At 43.7% G+C, this 19,872-nt stretch overlaps 1 protein-coding gene across 5 annotated transcripts in view; it reads left to right on the plus strand.

The window, feature by feature from the left end:
* RBM47 (RNA binding motif protein 47) overlaps nt 1–19,872 on the plus strand; it is a 172,106-nt gene that overhangs the window by 90,577 nt on the left and 61,657 nt on the right. For 2 of the 5 annotated variants that reach the window (XM_077477592.1, XM_077477600.1), the window contains exon 1: nt 5,471–5,563. The exons of 1 other annotated variant lie outside the window; for it this stretch is intronic. In XM_077477592.1, coding sequence (XP_077333718.1) covers nt 5,496–5,563 — 68 coding nt within the window. In that variant the 5' untranslated portion in view covers nt 5,471–5,495. Of the gene's footprint in view, nt 1–5,209; nt 5,371–5,468; nt 5,564–19,872 lie in introns of those variants that run through there. 2 more of the 5 variants (XM_077477598.1, XM_077477593.1) reach the window with 2 other exon arrangements.

Genomic DNA, 19,872 nt, shown 5'->3' on the forward strand with positions numbered 1-19,872 from the left:
GGGGGGCTGCTGCACACAGAAGGCTTTTTATCTTAATGCATAGAATGCATTAAGATAAAAATCCTTCTGACTTCACAACCACTTAAAGTCACTGAACCGAAACAAGCATGAAGCATCTAGAATGAAACTGAAGTCAGGAACACGTGTATTTCCGGGATATGCAATTAGCGGACCTCCAGTTGTTGCAAAACTACAAGCCCCATCATGCCTCTGCCTCTGGGTGTCATGCTTGTGGCTGTCAGATTCTTGCTATGCCTCATGGGACTTGTATTTCTTCAGCAGCTGGAGGTCCGCTAATTGCATATCCCTGGTGTATTTGTTCTGAGTAAGTAAACCCCTCTCCTGCCCAGACCAATTTTCAGCTTTTAAAGCTGTCACTCTTTGAATGACAATTGCTCGATCGTACAACACTGTACCCAAATAAAATTTTTAGAATTTTTTTCCCTAAAAATAGAGCTTTCTTTTGGTATTTGATCACCTCTGGGTTTTTTATTGTTTTTTAGAAAAATTTAAAAAGAGCGATTTAACAAAAAAAAAATATACAAAACCGTTTTATATTTTGTTAATACGCAGGTAATTTTTCTCCTTCATTGATATACGCTGATGAGGCTACACTGATGGGCACCGATAGGCTGCATTGATGGGCACTGATAAGGCGACACTGATGGGCACTGATAGGCTGCGTTTATGGGCACTGATAAGGCGACACTGATGGGCACTGATAAGGTGGCACTGATAAGGTGGCACTGATGGGCACTGGTGGGCACTGATAGGTGGCATTGGCCGGCACTGAGAGGTGGCACTGATGGTGGCACTGATAGGTGGCACTGATGGGCACTGATGGGTGGCAGTGATGGGCACTGAAGGGCACTGGTAGATGACACTGAGGCACTGATTGGCACCACTGGTGGGCATTGATAAGTGGCACTCATGGGCATTTATAGGTGGCACTGATTACTGGCACTTATGTACTGTGGGCACTGATTCCTGGTACTGAGGACACTGATTCGTGGCACTGGCAGGCGGTAGTGGTGGGCACATATGAGGCGGCTTTGCCTCTTTCTCTTCGGGACTGATGTCCCTTCAACAGAAGCCAGTGATCGGCTTTTTTTTCTCCTCATGCTGTCAGTGTGAGAAGAAAAAAAAAAAAGAGTACCGATCTTCTGTTTACATCACGTGATCAGCTGTCATTAGCTGACAGCTGATCACGTGGTAAGGGGCCGGGATCGACCCCTTACTCCGATTTGTAATCACCCGAGTCTCAATGACTTGGGTAATCACAGCACACGCCCTTCAAGGGGGGCGTGGGGAGCCTACAAAGCAGATCCACGCTGTAGCCCTCATTTGGCTATAGTGTGGATCTGAAGGGGTTAAAACAGCATTTTTGCTTGCACATGATTGGATATTTATGTCAGCAGAGCTTCATCTAATTCACTAAGCTCTGAGTAAAATTTCCTTGCAAAGTGAAAAGTAGTAAAGACAGCAGATCAGTATGATAGGCGGGCAATTTTTCATATAGTCAGGCCTGCCATATAGCACAAACTGTAGGAGAACAAAGGCAATTCCACTGATGTCAGTATAAAGTCCGAAATGGGAGGGGAACCTCACAAGCTACTAGACTGAACATAAAATAACATTTCCCCTTTTTGTGTCACTAAGGTAAATACCTAAAGTCCTTTAATCTGTTATGTATTTATATAACTGTGTCAGTTTCTTAAAAGAAGATGGAGTGCCGATTTTGGTAGGGAACAGTCTTATTATTTTTTTTTATTAAAATTCATAGGTGACTATAAATAAGCTACACTGAGATTGAAGTCAAGGAAAATATGCAGCTTGTCCTACCTATATGGATACACATTACAGCCAAATCACGAGCCAGTGATTTTCTCGGACAAGACTGACTTTATTAAGGTTTATACATACAGTGCAGTAGTATGTCTGAAGGAAATGATGTTTGGTCATTTATACTTAAAGCGGGGTTCCACCCTAAAGTGGAACTTCTGCTCATCGGAACCCTCCCCCCCTCCAGTGTCACATTTGGCACCTTTCAGGGGGGATGGGGGTGCAGAAACCTGTCTAAGACAGGTATTTGCACCCACTTCCGGGCATAGACTCCTACGAGAGTCTATGCCTCTTCCTGTTCCACTGCACTTTCTGCTGGGACACACATGGGTCCCAGAGACAGCGCGGACCTTTCCCATTGCGCTGGGCGACTCGCGCATGCGCAATAGGGAACCGGGAAGTGAAGCCGCAACGCTTAACTTCCTGATTCCTTCACGAGAATGGCGGCGGGAGCAGCCGAGAGCCGATCGATCGATCAGCCTCAGCTGCCGACATCGCTGGACCCCAGGAAAGGTAAGTGCCCATTTATTAAAAGTCAGCAGCTGTAGTATTTATAGCTGCTGGCTTTTAATCATTTTTTTTTTGGGTGGACTCCCTCTTTAAAGTGTAACTACCTGCATGCCTGAGCTAAGGACAGGTGGATTCCAGGAAGTAAACGTTACAGATATAATCTGCCTTTCCTTAAAGATGGCCGCTGCTTGAAATGCTAGGGTGGTATTTTTAAAAGTGATTTCTGATTTCTGATGGGTGGGTGAGTTTGCTTTAAGTATAAAATAATAATCTAATAGTGTTTTCAGTTTGTGGTGCTCAGATACAGTTTAGTTCTGCGTTAAGCTATAAAATTACAGTTGTCCTGGGGCACTGTGGGCTCAGTGTGTCTTGGTTAAAATACTTGGCACACTGCCAAAATACTTGGGGGGCTTTTAGTAAAGCAGATTTTCAATTTTCATGGAGGGTCTTCTTTAGGGGGCCCATTCACACCTTTCCAATTGTGCAATTATCAGCTTTGCCTTCTGGTAGCTTGTTCATTTGGATGGGTTGTCAATGCATCAGAATGGATGAGCACAATTTTTACAATAGAGAAACATCAGCAGGTCACTTTTGGACACTTTTTTTGACCAGTGACATTTATACAGCAATCAGTACTATAAAAATGCACTGATTACTGTATAAATGACACTGGCAGGGAAGGGGTTAACACTAGGGGGCGATCAAGGGGTTAAATGTGTTCCCTGGGACGTGTTTCTAACTGCGGGGATGGGACTGACAAGGAGTACAGAGAGCTCATTGTTCCTAATCACTCGGTCATAGTGGGTTTGGTGCGTAGGTAAAGTGATTGTGCAATTATCAATTAAAGTGCCGCAGCGCCGTATCGCACAAAATGGCCTGGTCATTAAAGCGGGAGTAAACCCGCTGACTTTTTTTTTTTTTACACCTGTAAGGTAAAAGGCATAAGGAGCTAGTATGCAACGCATACTAGCTCATTATGAAATACTTACCTTAGAACAAGGCGCCGGCATCTGACTCGGTCCACGCCGAGAGAGCTGACATGTTCCCTCTGTGTGTGTTCCGGGTATCGCGGCTCTGGTGCTGTGAGTGTCCGGAGCCGCGATGTCGTCACTCCCGTGCATGTGCGGTGGAGTTTTCTTCCCAGCAGGGTCTGGCGTCTGCCGGACTTTCAGCCGAGAATCTCCTGTGCGCATGCGGCTCATTGCGAGGGGAATATCTCCTAAATCGTACAGGTTTAGGAAATATTCTTTTTACCTACAGGTAACCCTTATTATAGGCTTACCTGTAGGTCAAAGTTAAAAATGTAACTATACAACCGCTTTAAAGGGGCAAATCCTTCCGGTCCTTAAGTGGTTAATTATCACCACTGAAGTCGCCCCTTTAGAAAAGGTTCCCGTACTACTTCAAGGTGACTTCTATCCGACGTGTGCCCATAGACTTTAACCCCCCTAGCGGTAATCCCGAGTCTGGCTCGGGTTAGGAATTTACTGATAGAAGCGATAACCCCGAGCCAGACTCGGGATCGCATCGCTGGATGCAGGAAGGACACAGGGAGAGTTACTTACCTTGTCCCCTGGATCCAGCAATGTCCTCCGCGCTGTGTAATCGAGTTGTCCTCCGCTCGATTCACAGTGCCGAATGCCACCGAGCTCCGTTCCCTGCGGCGTTAACGGCGCACGGAAGCGGAGATCGGCGCCAAATTCAAAAAAGTAAAAGTACACAAAACACACACAGCACTGTAATCTTACAGATTACAGTACTGTATTAAAAAATACACACCCCCTTTGTCCCTAGTGGTCTGTGCAGTGCCCTGCATGCACTTTTATATTATAAATACTGTTTTTTTCTGCCTGAAATTTGGAGATTGTCCATAGTAAATCCGTAGAATTTGATTACATTATTGAATATTTTTTATTATTCTTTATTATATTATAAACTTTATCATACCCGGGATGTCTGCTAGACTCTGGTTTGAACATATTTAAGAGAGTTATTCCTAAAAATTACAGGACTACAATATAAAACGCCAAATTTCCATGCAAAATAATTGTACCGCTTTCAGCACCTAAATCCAGACTGAATCATACTGCCAGGGAGGTTAATGGAAGTCACCTCCAAGTCAGATTCTCATCTTAATTGATGTGATTTGGATCCGGCATTAGAGGAAGTTTACCCAAGCATTCTGTGAAGTTGCTTCAAAGTCGATTCAAGTCACACTGTCGCCTGGCAAAGTCGCAGCAGAGTGAACCAAGCGGTTTGAGGTGTGCTGCAGAGCATGTTAATGCATTGGGGTGCCATTGAAAATAAACGGCATGACAAAAGCGCTATTGCATGTATGGTGCGTTGCTGTGCTCTGCGGTAAAGTGCGTTGGACAGGTGTTAATGAACCCTAAAGCCCCATACACACTATAAGCTTTTCTGCTGAGTTTTTCCTTCGGATTTACCAAAACCATATAATATGAGGTCAGACTTTAGGAGTTTCAATTTGTATGAAATCAGGCAGGCCCTTCCACTACATGGTTTTGGTAAATCTGAAGGCTTAAGGGAAATCTCTCCAATAATAAAAAAAAAAGACATCATAGTATAAATCTCAGCCTCGAAGTAGAAAATCGATGTCTCTGTATTGTTTAAAGACGCAGTTATATTTTTTAGTGGATGTGAAGGGTTAAAGATGTTCTTTGTGACATCAGCCATACTGATACTTTTATGTCTGTATCTCCCTGTGAGTGAAATGTGCTGTTCAAGGCCATGCACAAAACAGACTTGCCCTCTTGGCCTCAGGGCTAGTTTCAATTCAACAATTTCTGATTTTGGAAACAATGCGGAGAGCCCTGACAGCTTCCCCTTTCTCCAACTGCAGACACATTGTCCTGTTGTTTGCATGAGAACAATGTCTATGAAGACCTGAATACAGAGTTGCCGCAGGTACATTGGAAGAGACCCCTCTCCTCTCCTGCCAGCTGACACCATTTCCTTGTGGTCTTATCTGGAGCTGATACCTTCACCTTGGATAATCAGGTTAGAAGGGGGACACAGAGGGGCGGGAGAAGGTCTGCTGGCCTCTGAAATAAAGGTGGGGAGTTTACTGACTTTCTCCCACTGCTGCTCTATAACAGGGAAATCTATCCTTCTAGAATTCCCATATGACTATAAAAAGAAGACGTTCAACGCATTATTCATCTTTATCCAAAGACATGGAACAAAGTGTTGTGTAAGTAGATTTTAGCTGATTGTCATTCATTATTTTCTTGGAATATATCCAGTATAATGTCTTTCTGCAGCCATGTATGTTATGGGATGTATGACAGCAATGCATAGCCTATGCTGGCCGTATGCGAAATATCGGCTGAAATTCCGTCTTTTAGACAGTTTGTTCGATTTTCAGACAGTTGATGGGCACAAAAGTTATAATCGTTGGGATGTTTTTGAGCCGGGAAAACTAAGTTTGGAAATTTTCTGCCGAACGAACGATTTTCTGCCGAACGAACGATAAATTGAAAGGTTAATGTATATCCCGTCCGAACTGTTTGCACTAGGTATATGTAAAAAAACAAACAAAAAATTCATTCATTTTTGTCCACTGAACGATTTATCGGTCATTACATGATGGCACTATCGTTTGCTCCCACGGCCTAATTCGAAATTCGAATTCGTTTTTCGAAAATGGTTTAGTTGATTTTTCGTATAGTGTATGGCCAGCATTAGTGACTGGAAACTGCTTTTATGTCCCTGCAACTGTCACTGCACTCCACCAAGTGCTAACAGATCTGCAATTGTCTAGTTGTTTATAACTGACTGCGGTGAATACCTGTAACCTGTGTTATTTATTTATTAAGTATTTATTTATATAGTATTTGTATAGAGCTGTCGATTTACACAGTGCTTTACATAATGTACATTCACCAGTGGTGACCACCCGTCAGTCGGTCGGCGGGTACGTCTGGTGCACTTACCCCATCTATGCGGCGCTCCTCCCAGGCGGCTTCCCTTGCTCAGTGGGGGTGGCGGCAACGGCTTTCCCTTCCTCTGCTCTCCATGGACATCGGCGGCTTCTGTTTCCTCCTGCCTCCTCAGGGGCCAATCAAGAGTCTTCTCTTTTTGATCAATCACAAAACAGGTCTCAGACCTGCTTCTGATTGGCTGCATTGAGGATCACTGTTACAATAGCGAATGTTCATTCACTGTTGTAACACCTGGTTGGGCTCATGGCGCAATGCTCTGCGCTCCGAGCCCCCCCTATTTTTAAGCCTATTAGAGTCTATGGGTGCTTCAAAAAAACACCCCCGCCCCTGTAATTCTGGCACCCGCACCTTGAAAGGGACTGGATGCATGAATAGGGGGTGGCAGCACCGGTCGTGGATAGATTCATGCTTAGCCATATAGGGGGTGGTGTAGATAGAGGGGGCGGCGCCTGGGCACCCCTAATGGATGGACCGCCACTGACATTCACATCAGCCTCTGCCCTCAAATGCTTACAATCTAAGGTGCCTACCTCAAATGCATACATACACATATTAGGGCCGATTTAGGCAGGAGCCGACAAACCTACCAGCATTTGTTTGGAGTGTGGGAGGAAACCGGAGTACTCCCATACAAGTACAGGGACAACATGCAAACTCCATGCAGATAGGGTCCTGGTTGGGATTCAGACCAACAACCCCAGTGCTGCAAGACAGAAGTATATTAACCGCTAAGCCTCTGTGCTGCAAGCCAAAGTCAATGCCACCTGGGAATGGATGGTTGCTGAGATTTTTTAGACAAGAAGTGGAAATATCGAGAATGAACACGTATAGTAAATCAGAGTTTGTACATAGCAGATAAGATATATAAAAAAACTTTGTGTGTAATGACACACCTTCATATCTTTATAATGAAAAGGTACAATGGTGACTTGTTACCTTGAAATACATATATTTCCTTACTAGTTTGACTTTATCTGCATTGTGGATAGTTTTCTGCATTGAGAGGCGGCTAAAGACCACCTCAGTATGCAGCTGCAATCTCTGTTATGGCAACATACAAACTGTCAAATTACCAGCAGCTAACTTGTGAGTGGGCACAACTCTGCAGAAACACTGCATTGGCATGTAACCGTAACGTAAACAATGGTGGCGCCGGCCGTTATTATGTAAAGAGGGCAAATCTGACAGTGTCACTGACAGCTGCTGCTATTTGCACATATTGTGTGCACGCAGTGTTCAGAGCTGCCAGCAAGAATCTACTGATCCTTGCCAGTGGCTGCCCCTGACCACCCATATGTGGTCATGTGTGTAGGCTTAAAGTAGAACTAAAAGCAAAACTTTAGTAAGAGAAAGTTATAACCCCTGCCAGTTTTCTTTTTTTTTTTTTTTTGCCATTTCCCATAGAGGACATTTCCCTTCACTTCCTGTCCCCTACCTAAAACAGGAAGTGAGAAGAAATCACTCTGGGGTGTCACCAGGGTCACTTAAACTATTGTCCCTATTGGAAGATTTCCCCTCTATTACTATTCTGGTGTCAATTTGGAATTTTCTTTTACTTTCAATGATAACAGTAAACAGGGCAAATAAAGAGGGTCAATCTCCCTAAGGGGGGCACAGATATCGATACAAAGGTGATGGGTGTTCTGATCCTATCCAAAAAAAAAAAAAAAAAAAGATTTTGCCTTTAGCGACACTTTAATGCTGTAATACATAAGCCTCAGTTCACATTGCTGCAAACCCAGTGTTGTGCGATTTCCAGTTGCTTATGACTTTCACGTGACATTAGAGTCTATGGGACTCTAAGTCGCATTGAAGTCGCATCAAAGTAGTGTAAAAACCTTTTTAGGGGTCGCTGCAACTTGAGTCGCATTGATTGGAACAGCCTGTGATTTTTTTACTTGTGTCGCAAGTTGCATGCCACCTCGCACCAGTGTGAACCAGGGCTAAAGCACAACCCCCACCTTTATTCCATACCTTATTTCCTTACGTCTTTTACTTTAAATGGGTTTCAGACAACTGTATGTGAGCCTAGGCACAAGCTGTATTTTATGGAAACAGCTGTGTTATTTATCAACTTTTCATTCTTTTATAAATATTGTTATATTTATTGTTATATTTAAGAATCAATAAAATGACTCACAAGGTCACAATAGAAATCTCAAATGAATCTGCAAATATAAATAGTAACTATAGATAATTACTATTTACAAAAGTGTCCTTCTTTACAGTAATACATTATAAAAATAAATGTGGCTTAAGGCCAGGTTCACACTCATGCGGGTGGTTGTGGGTGCAGGACAGCGGGTAAATCGCACCTGTTCCCGCACCCGCAGCTAAACCGTACTGCTCCTTTGCAGACGTGCAGAGCTGACACTCATTCCTAATGGCACCCCCACACATCTGAAACTGCAGCGTGTTTTTGGTTGCAGGAATCGCATGGTGCTTTTGCACTGTGCGATTTCCCTCCGGCTGCTTTTTAAAAAGGGTGCAGGAACCTTTTTTGTTTTTGCATGAAACACGGGCACAGCTGTCCCTTCAAATTAATTGGCTGCTGTGCCTGTGCAAACAAGGTTCGCAGAGCCGCATAGATGTGACCCTAACCTAAGTGTTTGTAGTGAGCATTTCCTCACCGGAGAGTGATTAATAAATGAGCTGTGTGTGGGAAATTAGGAGCTGTTGAAGACTTATGCTAGAACAGTAGGGGTGCATTTTTTATTTTATTTTATGTTAAATGGTATGAAGAATGAATGACAGATGCAGATAACACTAGCACACTGCGGACTAAAGCAGGCCATACACATTATAATCTAGTTGTACAATCTCTTTAGCTTTGGATACACCCTTGTACAAAGTACAGGCATACCCCACTTTTAAGTACGCAATGGGGTTTATTTACTAAAGCTGGAAAGTGCAAAATCAGGCTTCCTTCTGCATAGAAACCAATGAGCTTATAACTCCAGATTATTCAATTAAGCTTTGGTAATAAAACCTGGAAGCTCATTGGTTTCTATGCAGAAGTGAGCCTGATTTTGCACTTTCCAGCTTTAGTAAATAAATCCCATTGTGTACTTAAAAGTGGGGTATGCCTGTAGTTGGTAGATCTAAACTAGATGGTGGAATGAAGTTGCAATATGTATGTTCACAGTGACAGCTCAATGCCTTGTTTACACGTGTTTCAAAATGTGGCATTTGGCACCCTTTTTGAATGCAAATCAAAGCGCCTCTCACTAGTTCAAATGGTTACCTTACAGTCTTGTACACATTGTTACTTTTGTTTTGCTTCAAAACGATAGCCTATGTTGCTTTCTTGGTGCTTCAAATAATCTCCAAAGCCTCCACAGAAGGCTATTTTTTTGCCCCCTAACAGCATCTGCAGCATTTTAGGGGCATTTATTCAAAGTTAGCTTTGCTTTGTTTTGGAAGTATTGGAGGTATGAGATAGGATGCATTGGGAAACACGTCATTTAGGATCATGTATATTCCAGGAGTGTCTGCTGCAGATGTCACATCTGGTGTGCAGCATGGATCAGCATGGAGGTGAGCAGGGTCCAGACCAGGGAGCAACAACTAGCAGACAGCACAGGTGGTGCGCAATGTGGGGACCAGAGAGAAAGGACTGAGCAGCGGAGGATCAGCAGAGCTGGGGGACCAGAAAGAAAAGACTGAGCGTCAGAGGATTAGCAGAGCTGGGGGGCCAGAGAGAAAAGACTGAACGGCAGAGGATCAGCAGAGATGGGGGACCAGAGCAGGAGAAACTAGTATATGTCACATGTGGTGTGCAGCATGGGAAAAATATAGCAGGAGGTGAGTGAGGACTGGAGAGAGAGGACTGAGAAGTAGAGTATCAGCAGAGCTGGGAGACTGTAGCGGGAGAAACAAGCAGATGTCACACGTAGCATGCAAGCAATATAATTAATGCTATAGCAGAAGTAGACCAGGGACTGAAGAGAGGGGAGGATAAGCAAACCAGAGGATCAGCAGAGCTGGGGGCTGATACTGAGTGGGGGCATCAACACACTTGGGGGTACTACTAAGAGGGGCATCAGCAGAGCTGGAGGACTGGAGCAGGAGAAACTAGCAGATGTCACACATAGCATGCCAGTAATATAATTAACGCTATAGCAGAAGTACACCAGGGACCAGAGAGAGGGGAGGATCAGCAAACCAGTAGTTGAGCAGAACTGGGGGCTGATTCTGAGTGGGGCATCAACAAACCTGTGGTTACTACTGAGTGGGGTATCAGCAGAGTTGGGGGTACTATTGAGTGGGGCCTCAAGCAGAGCTGGGGACTAGAGCGCTACTCAGTGGACTATCTGCTGAATGAGGGTACTAATAAGCTGGGGATCTGCTGAGCTAGGGTATTACTGAGCCCATTTAAAACAAATAGAAAATCAACACGCAGGGCATTTGGTAAGCTTCATTAAAGCTTCAAAAAAGCATCACAGAACCATCAAAAACGCATGTTGACGCAGTAGGTGTTTAACGTGTGAGAAAAACAAAGCAGGTGTAAACATGCATTGGCATTTGGGGGGGGGGGGGGGGGGCAGTAAAAACACGCGGTTGAGACACATTTTTCCATTTGTCTCAAGCTAAATGGTTGGTCTGATACATTTGGAACACGAGGGGTTGCCACTCAGCATGGGAGCAATTTAGAGAATGCTTTGCATTTTCTGAATTAATGCAAAGAGTTTTCTGATTGGACAATGCAGAGAGCATGATGTTACTGCCCCAACTACTATGTAACTCCCCACTTTGTCCATTTAGAGAATGCTTTGTATTCATTGAGAAAAGTGCAAGGCGTTCTGTGTACTGCACCAATGCTGAGCAAGCGATCCCCTATGGTTACTATGATGGCAGAGACTACTTCAGTGATATCCAGCCTCTACAGGGATCCCAGAGGTACACTATATTGTCAAAAGTGCACAAAACAAGATCCATAAAGACATGGATGAGCGAGTTTGGGGTGGAGGAACTTGACTGGCCTGCACAGAGTCCTAACCTCAACCCGATAGAACACCTTTGGGTTGAATTAGAGCAGAGACTGCGAACCAGGTGTTCTAGTCCAACATCAGTGCCTGACCTCACAAACGCGCTTCTGGAAGAATGGTCAACCTTTCCCATAGACACACTCCTAAACCTTGTGGACAGCCTTCCCAGAAGAGTTGGAGCTGGTATAGCTGCAAAGGGTGGGCCAACTCAATGTTGAACCCTACGGACTAAGACTGGGATGCCATTAAAATTTATATGCATGTAAAGGCAGGTGTCCCAATACTTTTGACAATATATTGTTTGGCATATGCATACTTGCAGCGACCCAAGCTGGACAAATCTAACAATGCAATACAAGCCATACCTGAAATTCAGCTTTAAGGCATCAATTTAGCGTTTTGCATTAGTTATTACGGCTGGTAGTTTGTGGTGCTAAGTGGTTACCTTAAAGCGGGAGTCCGCCGTTTTTTTTTTTAAAAGCCAGCAGCTACAAATACTGCAGCTGCTGACTTTTAAAATAATGACACTTACCCGCCCAGCGCGCTCGCGATGTCGGCACCCGAAGCCGATCTCTCGATCGTCTCTCGGGTGCTGCTGCTGCCATCTTGGGTATGGGAATCAGGAAGTGGAGCCTTGCGGCTTCATTTCCCGTTCCCTACTGCACATGCGCGAGTCACGCTGCGCAATAAGGATGGTCCCCACTGTCTCTGGGATCCGTGTGTTTCCCAGCAGACAGCGGGGGACCTTCGGAAAGGGGCGTAGATTCTGCGGAAAGGGGCGTAGATTCTGCAGATATCTATGCCGGAAGTGGGTGCAGATACCTGTACTGTACAGGTACCTGCACCCCCCTCCCCCCTGAAAGGTGCCAATTGTGGCGCCGGGGGGGGGAGGGTTCCAATGAGCGGAAGCTCCACTTTAGGGTGGACCTCCGCTTTAAGTCCCCCTCATGCTAACCATCCCTGTAACCCTAATTCTTATGTAAAGCGAACCCCTTGTTTGATTCTATCATCTCTTTTGCCAAGATCCTGTGTGTTAGGGACTAACCTGGCATAGAAACACACCAGTGCCAAATTCTCACAGTACAACCAGATCATAAAAGTAGCCCATGTGCAGTATAGTACAAGCCAGCAATGCTTTTTTTCTTAATAAAAAACCTCAGCCTGGTCTAACCTAGCCTTACCCAATCTTTGGGTAGAGTTAAGTTTAAAAATAACAGATGGCATTGGCAAACATTTATTGTCTTTAGTCATTGGAAATCACTTAGATATGTAAAGGCTGCCACTGATGACCTCTTCTGAAAATGTCAGTTGCCTGACGGTCTGGCTTCAGCATTTTCTGGGTCACCTAACGCAACCAATAAAATCAGAGCAAATCATAACGCCCGATCTGCTTATTTGCTCCAGGACAGTGTCGGCAGCCAAGCAGATAGCATTTTCAGAAGAAAGGGTCAGTAATAGCAGCCTCTATATTTCTTTCCTTGTATGTTCACTTTAAGGTCATCCTTATGATAAATATGACTGAGGCCCCTTTCACACTACTGCGACTTCAAAGTCGCGCGATTTTGACGCAATTTTGCCATGAATTTAGGGGATGCCTGTGTAACTCGCATCAATGTCGGACTAAAGTAGTGCAGGGACCACTTTGAAGTTGGTGCGACTTGAAGCCGCACAGATATGAATGGTACTCATTGGAAATCATGGGGTACGACTTGTCATATGACTTTGCAGTCTCAAGTTGCAGGACAAGTTGCAGAAGTGTGAAAGGGGCCTGAAGGTAAATATCTATTGTATTAGTGTATTAGTATATTGTATTAGTATATTGTAAGAGTGTATTACATATATTAATGTATTAGTATATTGTATTAGTGTATTACATGTATTAGTATATTCTATTAGTGTATTACATATATTAGTGTATTATTGTATTACATGTATTAGTGTATTACATATATTAGTATATTGTATTAGTGTATTACATATATTAGTGTATTATTGTATTACATGTATTAGTGTATTACATATATTAGTATATTGTATTAGTGTATTACATATATTAGTATATTGTATTAGTATATTACATGTATTAGTATATTGTATTAGCGTATTACATGTATTAGTGTATTTGTATATTGTATTAGTATATTACATCTATTAGTATATTGTATTAGTGTATTACATATATTAGTATATTGTATTAATATGGTGTATTAGTGTATTGGAAAAAAGTTAGCTTTATTTAAATCATGCATTGGGGAACTTGTGATTGCACAACATAGACTAGCAACGGCTTATACATAAAACCAACCACTGGATTTCTATAAGATTTATTATGTTTGACTTTTTTGCTGAGATTTTGTTTCCTCTTTTTGACATCGCTATCACATGGGATTTAATAATCGATGAGCTTGCTGTTTCGGGTAGGTGAGACTGCAATAACAAAGCATAGATAGGGTGATATACACTATTTTGCGTGACCCTTGCTTCTAACAGATAACATACATAGAGACTTTTTGAGCTGGGAAAACAATGTGTGGCTGATCCAAAGAGGAAGCTGTGCTTGGAAATGAAACTGCTTGTTTTTCATATTTAGGAGAATTCATAAAATAAGGAAGTGATTTTTTTTTTATACACTGTATGTGTGATAGAAATTTGTCGTTTTGTTTCATATCTTAAACTACACATACCTGTGTGATGAAACATGTTACCGAATGAGAATGACATTGGGAACACGAGTAGGAGGGAGCCATGGCCACCAATAAGGGTTTACTACTAGTCCTCATGTACGGGGCCCAGGGCAGCAAGGGGCATTGGATGTGGGCAGGGAGGCCGACCAGCCGGGGGGGTGGTCAATTACTGGAACCGATTCCCTGTATGGCTGTCTCTGCAGCAGCTGAAAGCCAGCGGAAGGGAGAGGAGAAGAGGCTGGTTTTCAGCTGCTGCAAGGGATCAGTTCCAGTAATTGCTCCTCACCACACCGATCCCCATCTTCTTCCTGCTGCTGCCCGTGACCCAACCTGCAGCGCTGCTGGCTTCCCTTCTTTCCTCTCCTGCTGGCAACTGCAGGCACACAATGGGATCTTTAACCACTTCAGCCCCGGAAGGATTTACCACCTTCCTGACCAGAGCACTTTTTGCGATATGGCACTGCGTCGCTTTAACTGACAAATGCGGGGTCGTGCGATGTTGCACCCAAATCACCTCTGCGGTTTTTATTTTTTGCGCTATAAACAAAAAAAGAGCAACCATTTTGAAAAAAAAGTAATATTTTTTACTTTTTGTTGTAATAAATATCCCCAAAAAATATATAAAAAAACTATTTTTTTCTCAGTTTAGGCGGATATGTATTCTTCTACATATTTTTGGTTAAAAAAAAAATAGCAATAAGCGTATATTGATTGGTTTGTGTAAAAGTTATTGCGTCTACAAAATAGGGAATAGATTTATGGCATTTTTATTATCAATTTTTTTTATTAGTAATGGCAGCGATCTGCGGTTTTTACATTATGGCGGACACATTAGACACTTTTGACACCATTTTGGGACCATTGTCATTTATACAGCGATCAGAGCTACAAAAATGCACTGATTACTGTGTAAAGGACAATGGCATGGAAGGGGTTAAACACTAGGAGGCAATCAAGGGGTTAAGTGTGTCCTAAGGAGGTGTTCTAACTGTGGGGGGGGGGGGGGTGGGGATTCACTGACATGACAACGATAACTGCTCCCGATGACAGGGAGCAGTAGATCCCTGTCATGTCACTAGGCAGAACGGGGAAATGCTTTGTTTATAAAGGCATCGCTCAGTTCTTCCGCTCCGTGGCATGATCGAAGGCCCCCGGCAGACATCAAGTCCACAGGATTCGCGGTCACAGAGAGCGCGGCGGGCACACACACCCACAATGCTGCGATTTAAAGGGGACGTACCTGTATGCCCATTGCTAAGCCGTGCCATTGTGCCAATGTACATCGTCGTGCGCTGGTCGGCAAGTGGTTAAGGGTGGAGAACGTCTTATTTACTGGCCCCTCCTTTTCTGAATGAACACGAGTGATCGGTACCGAACACTCACTGTATTCATTCATAACTGTGTTTACTATGATTTAGTGAATGAACAGGCGTCTGTACAGAGCAAAGGTTGCAGAGCAAGTGAATGAAGTATTCCTATTCCCATTCTCTGTCCCAAAAGCGAGACCTCAAGGGTCTGTTTACATATTTCACCAACCCCCCCCCCCCCCCCCCGTTCCCAGCAATGTTATGAAAAAAGAAAAAACTTAAAACAAAATGTAAAGGTCATTGAAAAAATAATAAAACATTGTTTGCCAAAATCTCAAAAAGTGAAGACTCATTCATATGGGGTCTCTGGCCTATACAATGTGAGTGAACGGTCTGTTTGTGTGGCTGGACGCAGTGACTGTACAAACACAGCCTATGGCTACGCACCTATGGCTGTATTTGTACAGTTGCAATAGCAAAATATAGGTTGCCTGCACGCAGCTCCGACCACATAACAAAGTGCTGATTCACACTGTACAAGCCACAGCACCCACGTGAATGAGCTCCAAGACCTCATTCACACACACAGCTATATTTGTTAACTCCGTAAAGTTTTATCTTTTAAATTTAGCAGAAATGTTGTAAGTTATGTTGTGTTTATGTCCGCTTATAATAATTTTAGTGTCCTATTAGCAAAAATTTTGTTTTGGGGATGGGGCCCTGTCGGGTAGGCTGCATGGGGCCCTGTGATTTCAAATAACAGCCCTGGAGGGAGGGGAGTCTGTTTTTGCCATCAAGTTAGACTTTTTTGATTATATCCTGGTGATGTCAAAGATTGGAGCTTCACCCCACCTAGGGATCTGCAGGAGCCTCCCCAGTGATCTGCAGCTGACACCTATATTATAAATCAGTGCACAGTTCCCATGTATGCACTCTTTCTTAGTACACATGAGCCCAATGTCAGGCGGCATCGGCGAGTTCAATAGAAATCACGTGTGCTACAGCTGGTCTGACAGAAGTTTGGTCGGCTGCTGTCAAAAGGGCATGACCAAAAAAGGTCTACCAATCAGCTCCCAATCAGTGTTCCCATCCAAATGCTAAGAGCTCTGACCAGAGTGTTCTGGAGGGGGGCTGTACTAACATGGAATTGTTAGTACATCTGCTCCGACCTGAGCTGTCAGGGTTTTTTTTCACAAGAGACAGACAGGAAGGCGGTTGATTACCCCCAACCCCCCACAGGAGATGGACGGGAAGATAGCGATCAGAGACCTCCTTACTTTAGGAGGCAGATGACAAGGATCCGGGGTAAGGCTGCTGCTCCTCGCTCCGGAGCCATTGCTTCTCCTCCCAGCGGAACAGGAAGTGGGTCCTGAGACCCGATTGGCTGGGAGTCCTAAGACCCGCTTCTGATTGGCCAGGAGGAAATTCAAGAAGACAATAGCAAATATTAATTGTCACAGAACTGGGTGGGCTTGGGGCGCAGTGCTCTGCTCCCGGATCCCACCCTTTTTTAAGGCAATTAGAGCCTCTGGCTCTAATCATTTGCTTAAAAAAAAAAAAAAAAACATTGAAATCCATGCGTCCGGTACCCTGCATGTAGATTAGGGGCCGGGCGCATGGATTGGGGGTGGGGGTGGCGCCTCTTATAGATGGGTGACAGTTTAGATGGTCATATGCAGCATGCTTTCAGCTACATTCAGTTTGCATTTGATGTCATTCTGAGTTATTTAATATGGGGGTTCTGGACTTTTTTAGAATAATAATAATATAATGCTGTCCATTAGATATAATAACAATCAAAGAAAACTCCTTCACTTCACAGTTCTTCACAGTGCTCCCCTCTCGCTACTACTATCAGGATCCTCAAATCAGACTGCCAATCACCATCAATTGTACCCCCCAGTTATATTAAGGTACCTCAGCTACAGGTAATACCTCCTCCAGATATCATTTGCTTTGATTGCAGAGTCCACTTCTCCTTTTTACATGTATAGATTTATTTTCATTTAGCTTGCAGGAAAGAAATCAGATTTCTCCATCCACCGTAATAACACAGATGGATGAATCTCTCTAGCCGGGCTGTCAGAATACTTGAACAGTACCTGCATCTGATTGGATGCAAGCACTGGTTTGGTGTAAATTTTCTGAGAGGCTTCTTCCAGAAAAGCAATTTAACAATGGACTTTTGTTAAACGTAGCAGTGCCGGTGTCTTGTCGAATACTGTCCCCTGTCGGATAGTGTCTGCCCTGTACTGCACTTGCACAGTACGGAGGACAAGGAGACGCCGAAGGTCTCCGAAGATGAACCGCTCCTGTGCACTGAGTCCAGGTTCATGCCCCACCATCCAAGTGGACATAGAGTTAGAATAAAAAATTGCAGAGCGAAGGTGGCGAGCGAAGCAAGCCCGCAAGGGGCCCTCTTACTTAGTGCTGTTTAACATAATCTACCGTATGTCCACTTGCATGGTGGGGCTTGAACCTGGACTCAGGGCACAAGGTACTATTAAGTGCGCAGGCGCTGTTCATCTTCGGAGACTTTCGGCGTCTCCTTGTCCTCCGCGCTGCGCCTGCGCAGTACGGGGCGGACACTTTCCGATGGGGGGACAGTTCTCGACAGAACACCGGCACTGCATGAATTGAGCCAACACGAATTGGCCTTAATTGGAACAGTGTATGGCCAGCTTTACTTATCCCCTGTCAACTACAGAAAGGTGGCAATAAATCAACATCAAAGACTTTTAAGTCTTGTGTTGATTTAGAAATAGTCTTGTGTTGTTTCCCCAATAAAAGATGCAAAAATAAAAGCCATATAGAGAAATCAATAGGCCTTTGAAAAAGTAAATTCATGTTTACGTTTCATGGATTATTTGTGGGTATTGTGAGATACAAAGCAAGATTTATAGTGCTATGCACTTCTGAAACCTCAGTGCAATATTTTTATTATTTTGCTTTGTGTACTTTTTTTGATAAGATTATTACACAATATGGCTTTTATATGTGAATGTTTTATTTTGCAGATTTGTTTGCCTATGGAACACGTTCTGTAGTGCAAAATGCAAAAAGCACTAAAGTGCATAGGTGTGAACAGGCCTAACTTCCTGCTTTCACAGGAGAACTGAGGGCAGTGGAGTCACAGGCTCCTGCTGCTCTCAGTCAAATCTTGTGAGGAGGGAGCAGAGGCATGGCTTACCAATGCTGTGGGGCACACAGCCAGGCTGGAGCTGAGACAGGAGCCAGGTAAGTGTTTAGGAAAGGGGGTGGGTAGGACAGGTAGTGGGGTGTTTTTTTTTACCTCAATGCAGAAAATGCATTGAGGTAAAAAAAAAAGCTTTAGACTTTAGTACCACTTTAATTAGTTTAATAGTACATTTTCTATACAGCTCCATACATCAGATGCAAAAAAGATGAACAGCCAAGGAAAAAGGGGCAGAGGGATTTGGTTCCAAAAGAGGGACAGTCTTTCGAAATAAGGGACAATTGGGAGCTCTGCAGCTGGAACACCACATGCAGATTTTGGGCCTTGCCTTCCTACTGACTTCTATTGTCCCCCCAGCCGGCTCCAGAAGAACAGTTTCTACCAAAACCAGAACACAGCCCCCCCCCCCCCCCCAACTTTGGAGGTTCTTTTGCATTCAGTGTCCGTGTGAAAGAGCACTTCATTTTTCTTTTGGTCGTTGCACTGATAAGGTTTGTGAATCGATTCAGTAGGGTATAGCTTTAAAACCTATTATATGTTCACTTTAAATGGCTTGATTTGTTATCTTAAGCTCATTTCCAAGTAAAGCAAATTACCCTATTCAATTGATCAAAGGTTGAGCAGTAACAGTAGGGAGCGTCCTGAAACAAATTGTTAACAACAGTTCTTTCAAAAAGACAGAAAATGAATTAACTATGCTTGCTGACCTGCGGGCATCCCAACATTCACAAGACTTACCTCTAATTCAAGCAACCAGGCGTTGTAGGGAGATTTAAATTCTCTACATGACTTTGCTGCCAATCATTTCTTGATTAGTGGGCAATAGCCCGGCACATTGGTGCAGCAGTGGGAGGATTAGCATAGCCCAGGAACAGCCAATGTCCTCTTTACAGACTTTTGCAGCACATTGTGGAACATAAGTGCACTTTTTTGCTACATTGTAGTGCGATGTGTATGGGGCACCAGATCCAAGAACATCGGGCATTCTCTGGGAAGGTGTCCAAAGAAAAATTGAGCTTGTGGTGGGGCTTACCGGAAGCTGCAATTAACAGCCAATGTAAATGAGGTGATGGGACTGGCATACTCGGTATTTTTTATGTATGCTCTGAGCTGCTTTTTCAATCACATTGGCTGGATAAATAAAGTTCAGTTCATATAGAAACAAATGATTGTGTACACAAGCCCTTAAAATGAATGTCAACCCTAACAAATAAATAGACAATTGAAAATGTTTAATACCTGTTCGATAAGTGCAAAATATAACTGGTGGTCTTTTCAAGAAATTCAGAACTCTCCTGTGTCCCATTAATGCCGGCCATACATGGTTTGAATGTCAGCCGGAACCAGCCAAGATTCAAATCATAAGGCTGGGTTCACTCTGAT

The sequence above is a fragment of the Lithobates pipiens genome, unplaced genomic scaffold (genome assembly GCF_037356315.1).
Source record: "Lithobates pipiens isolate NorthernLeopardFrog02 unplaced genomic scaffold, aLitPip1_a1.2 Scaffold_13, whole genome shotgun sequence".
Taxonomy (NCBI): Eukaryota; Metazoa; Chordata; class Amphibia; order Anura; family Ranidae; genus Lithobates; species Lithobates pipiens.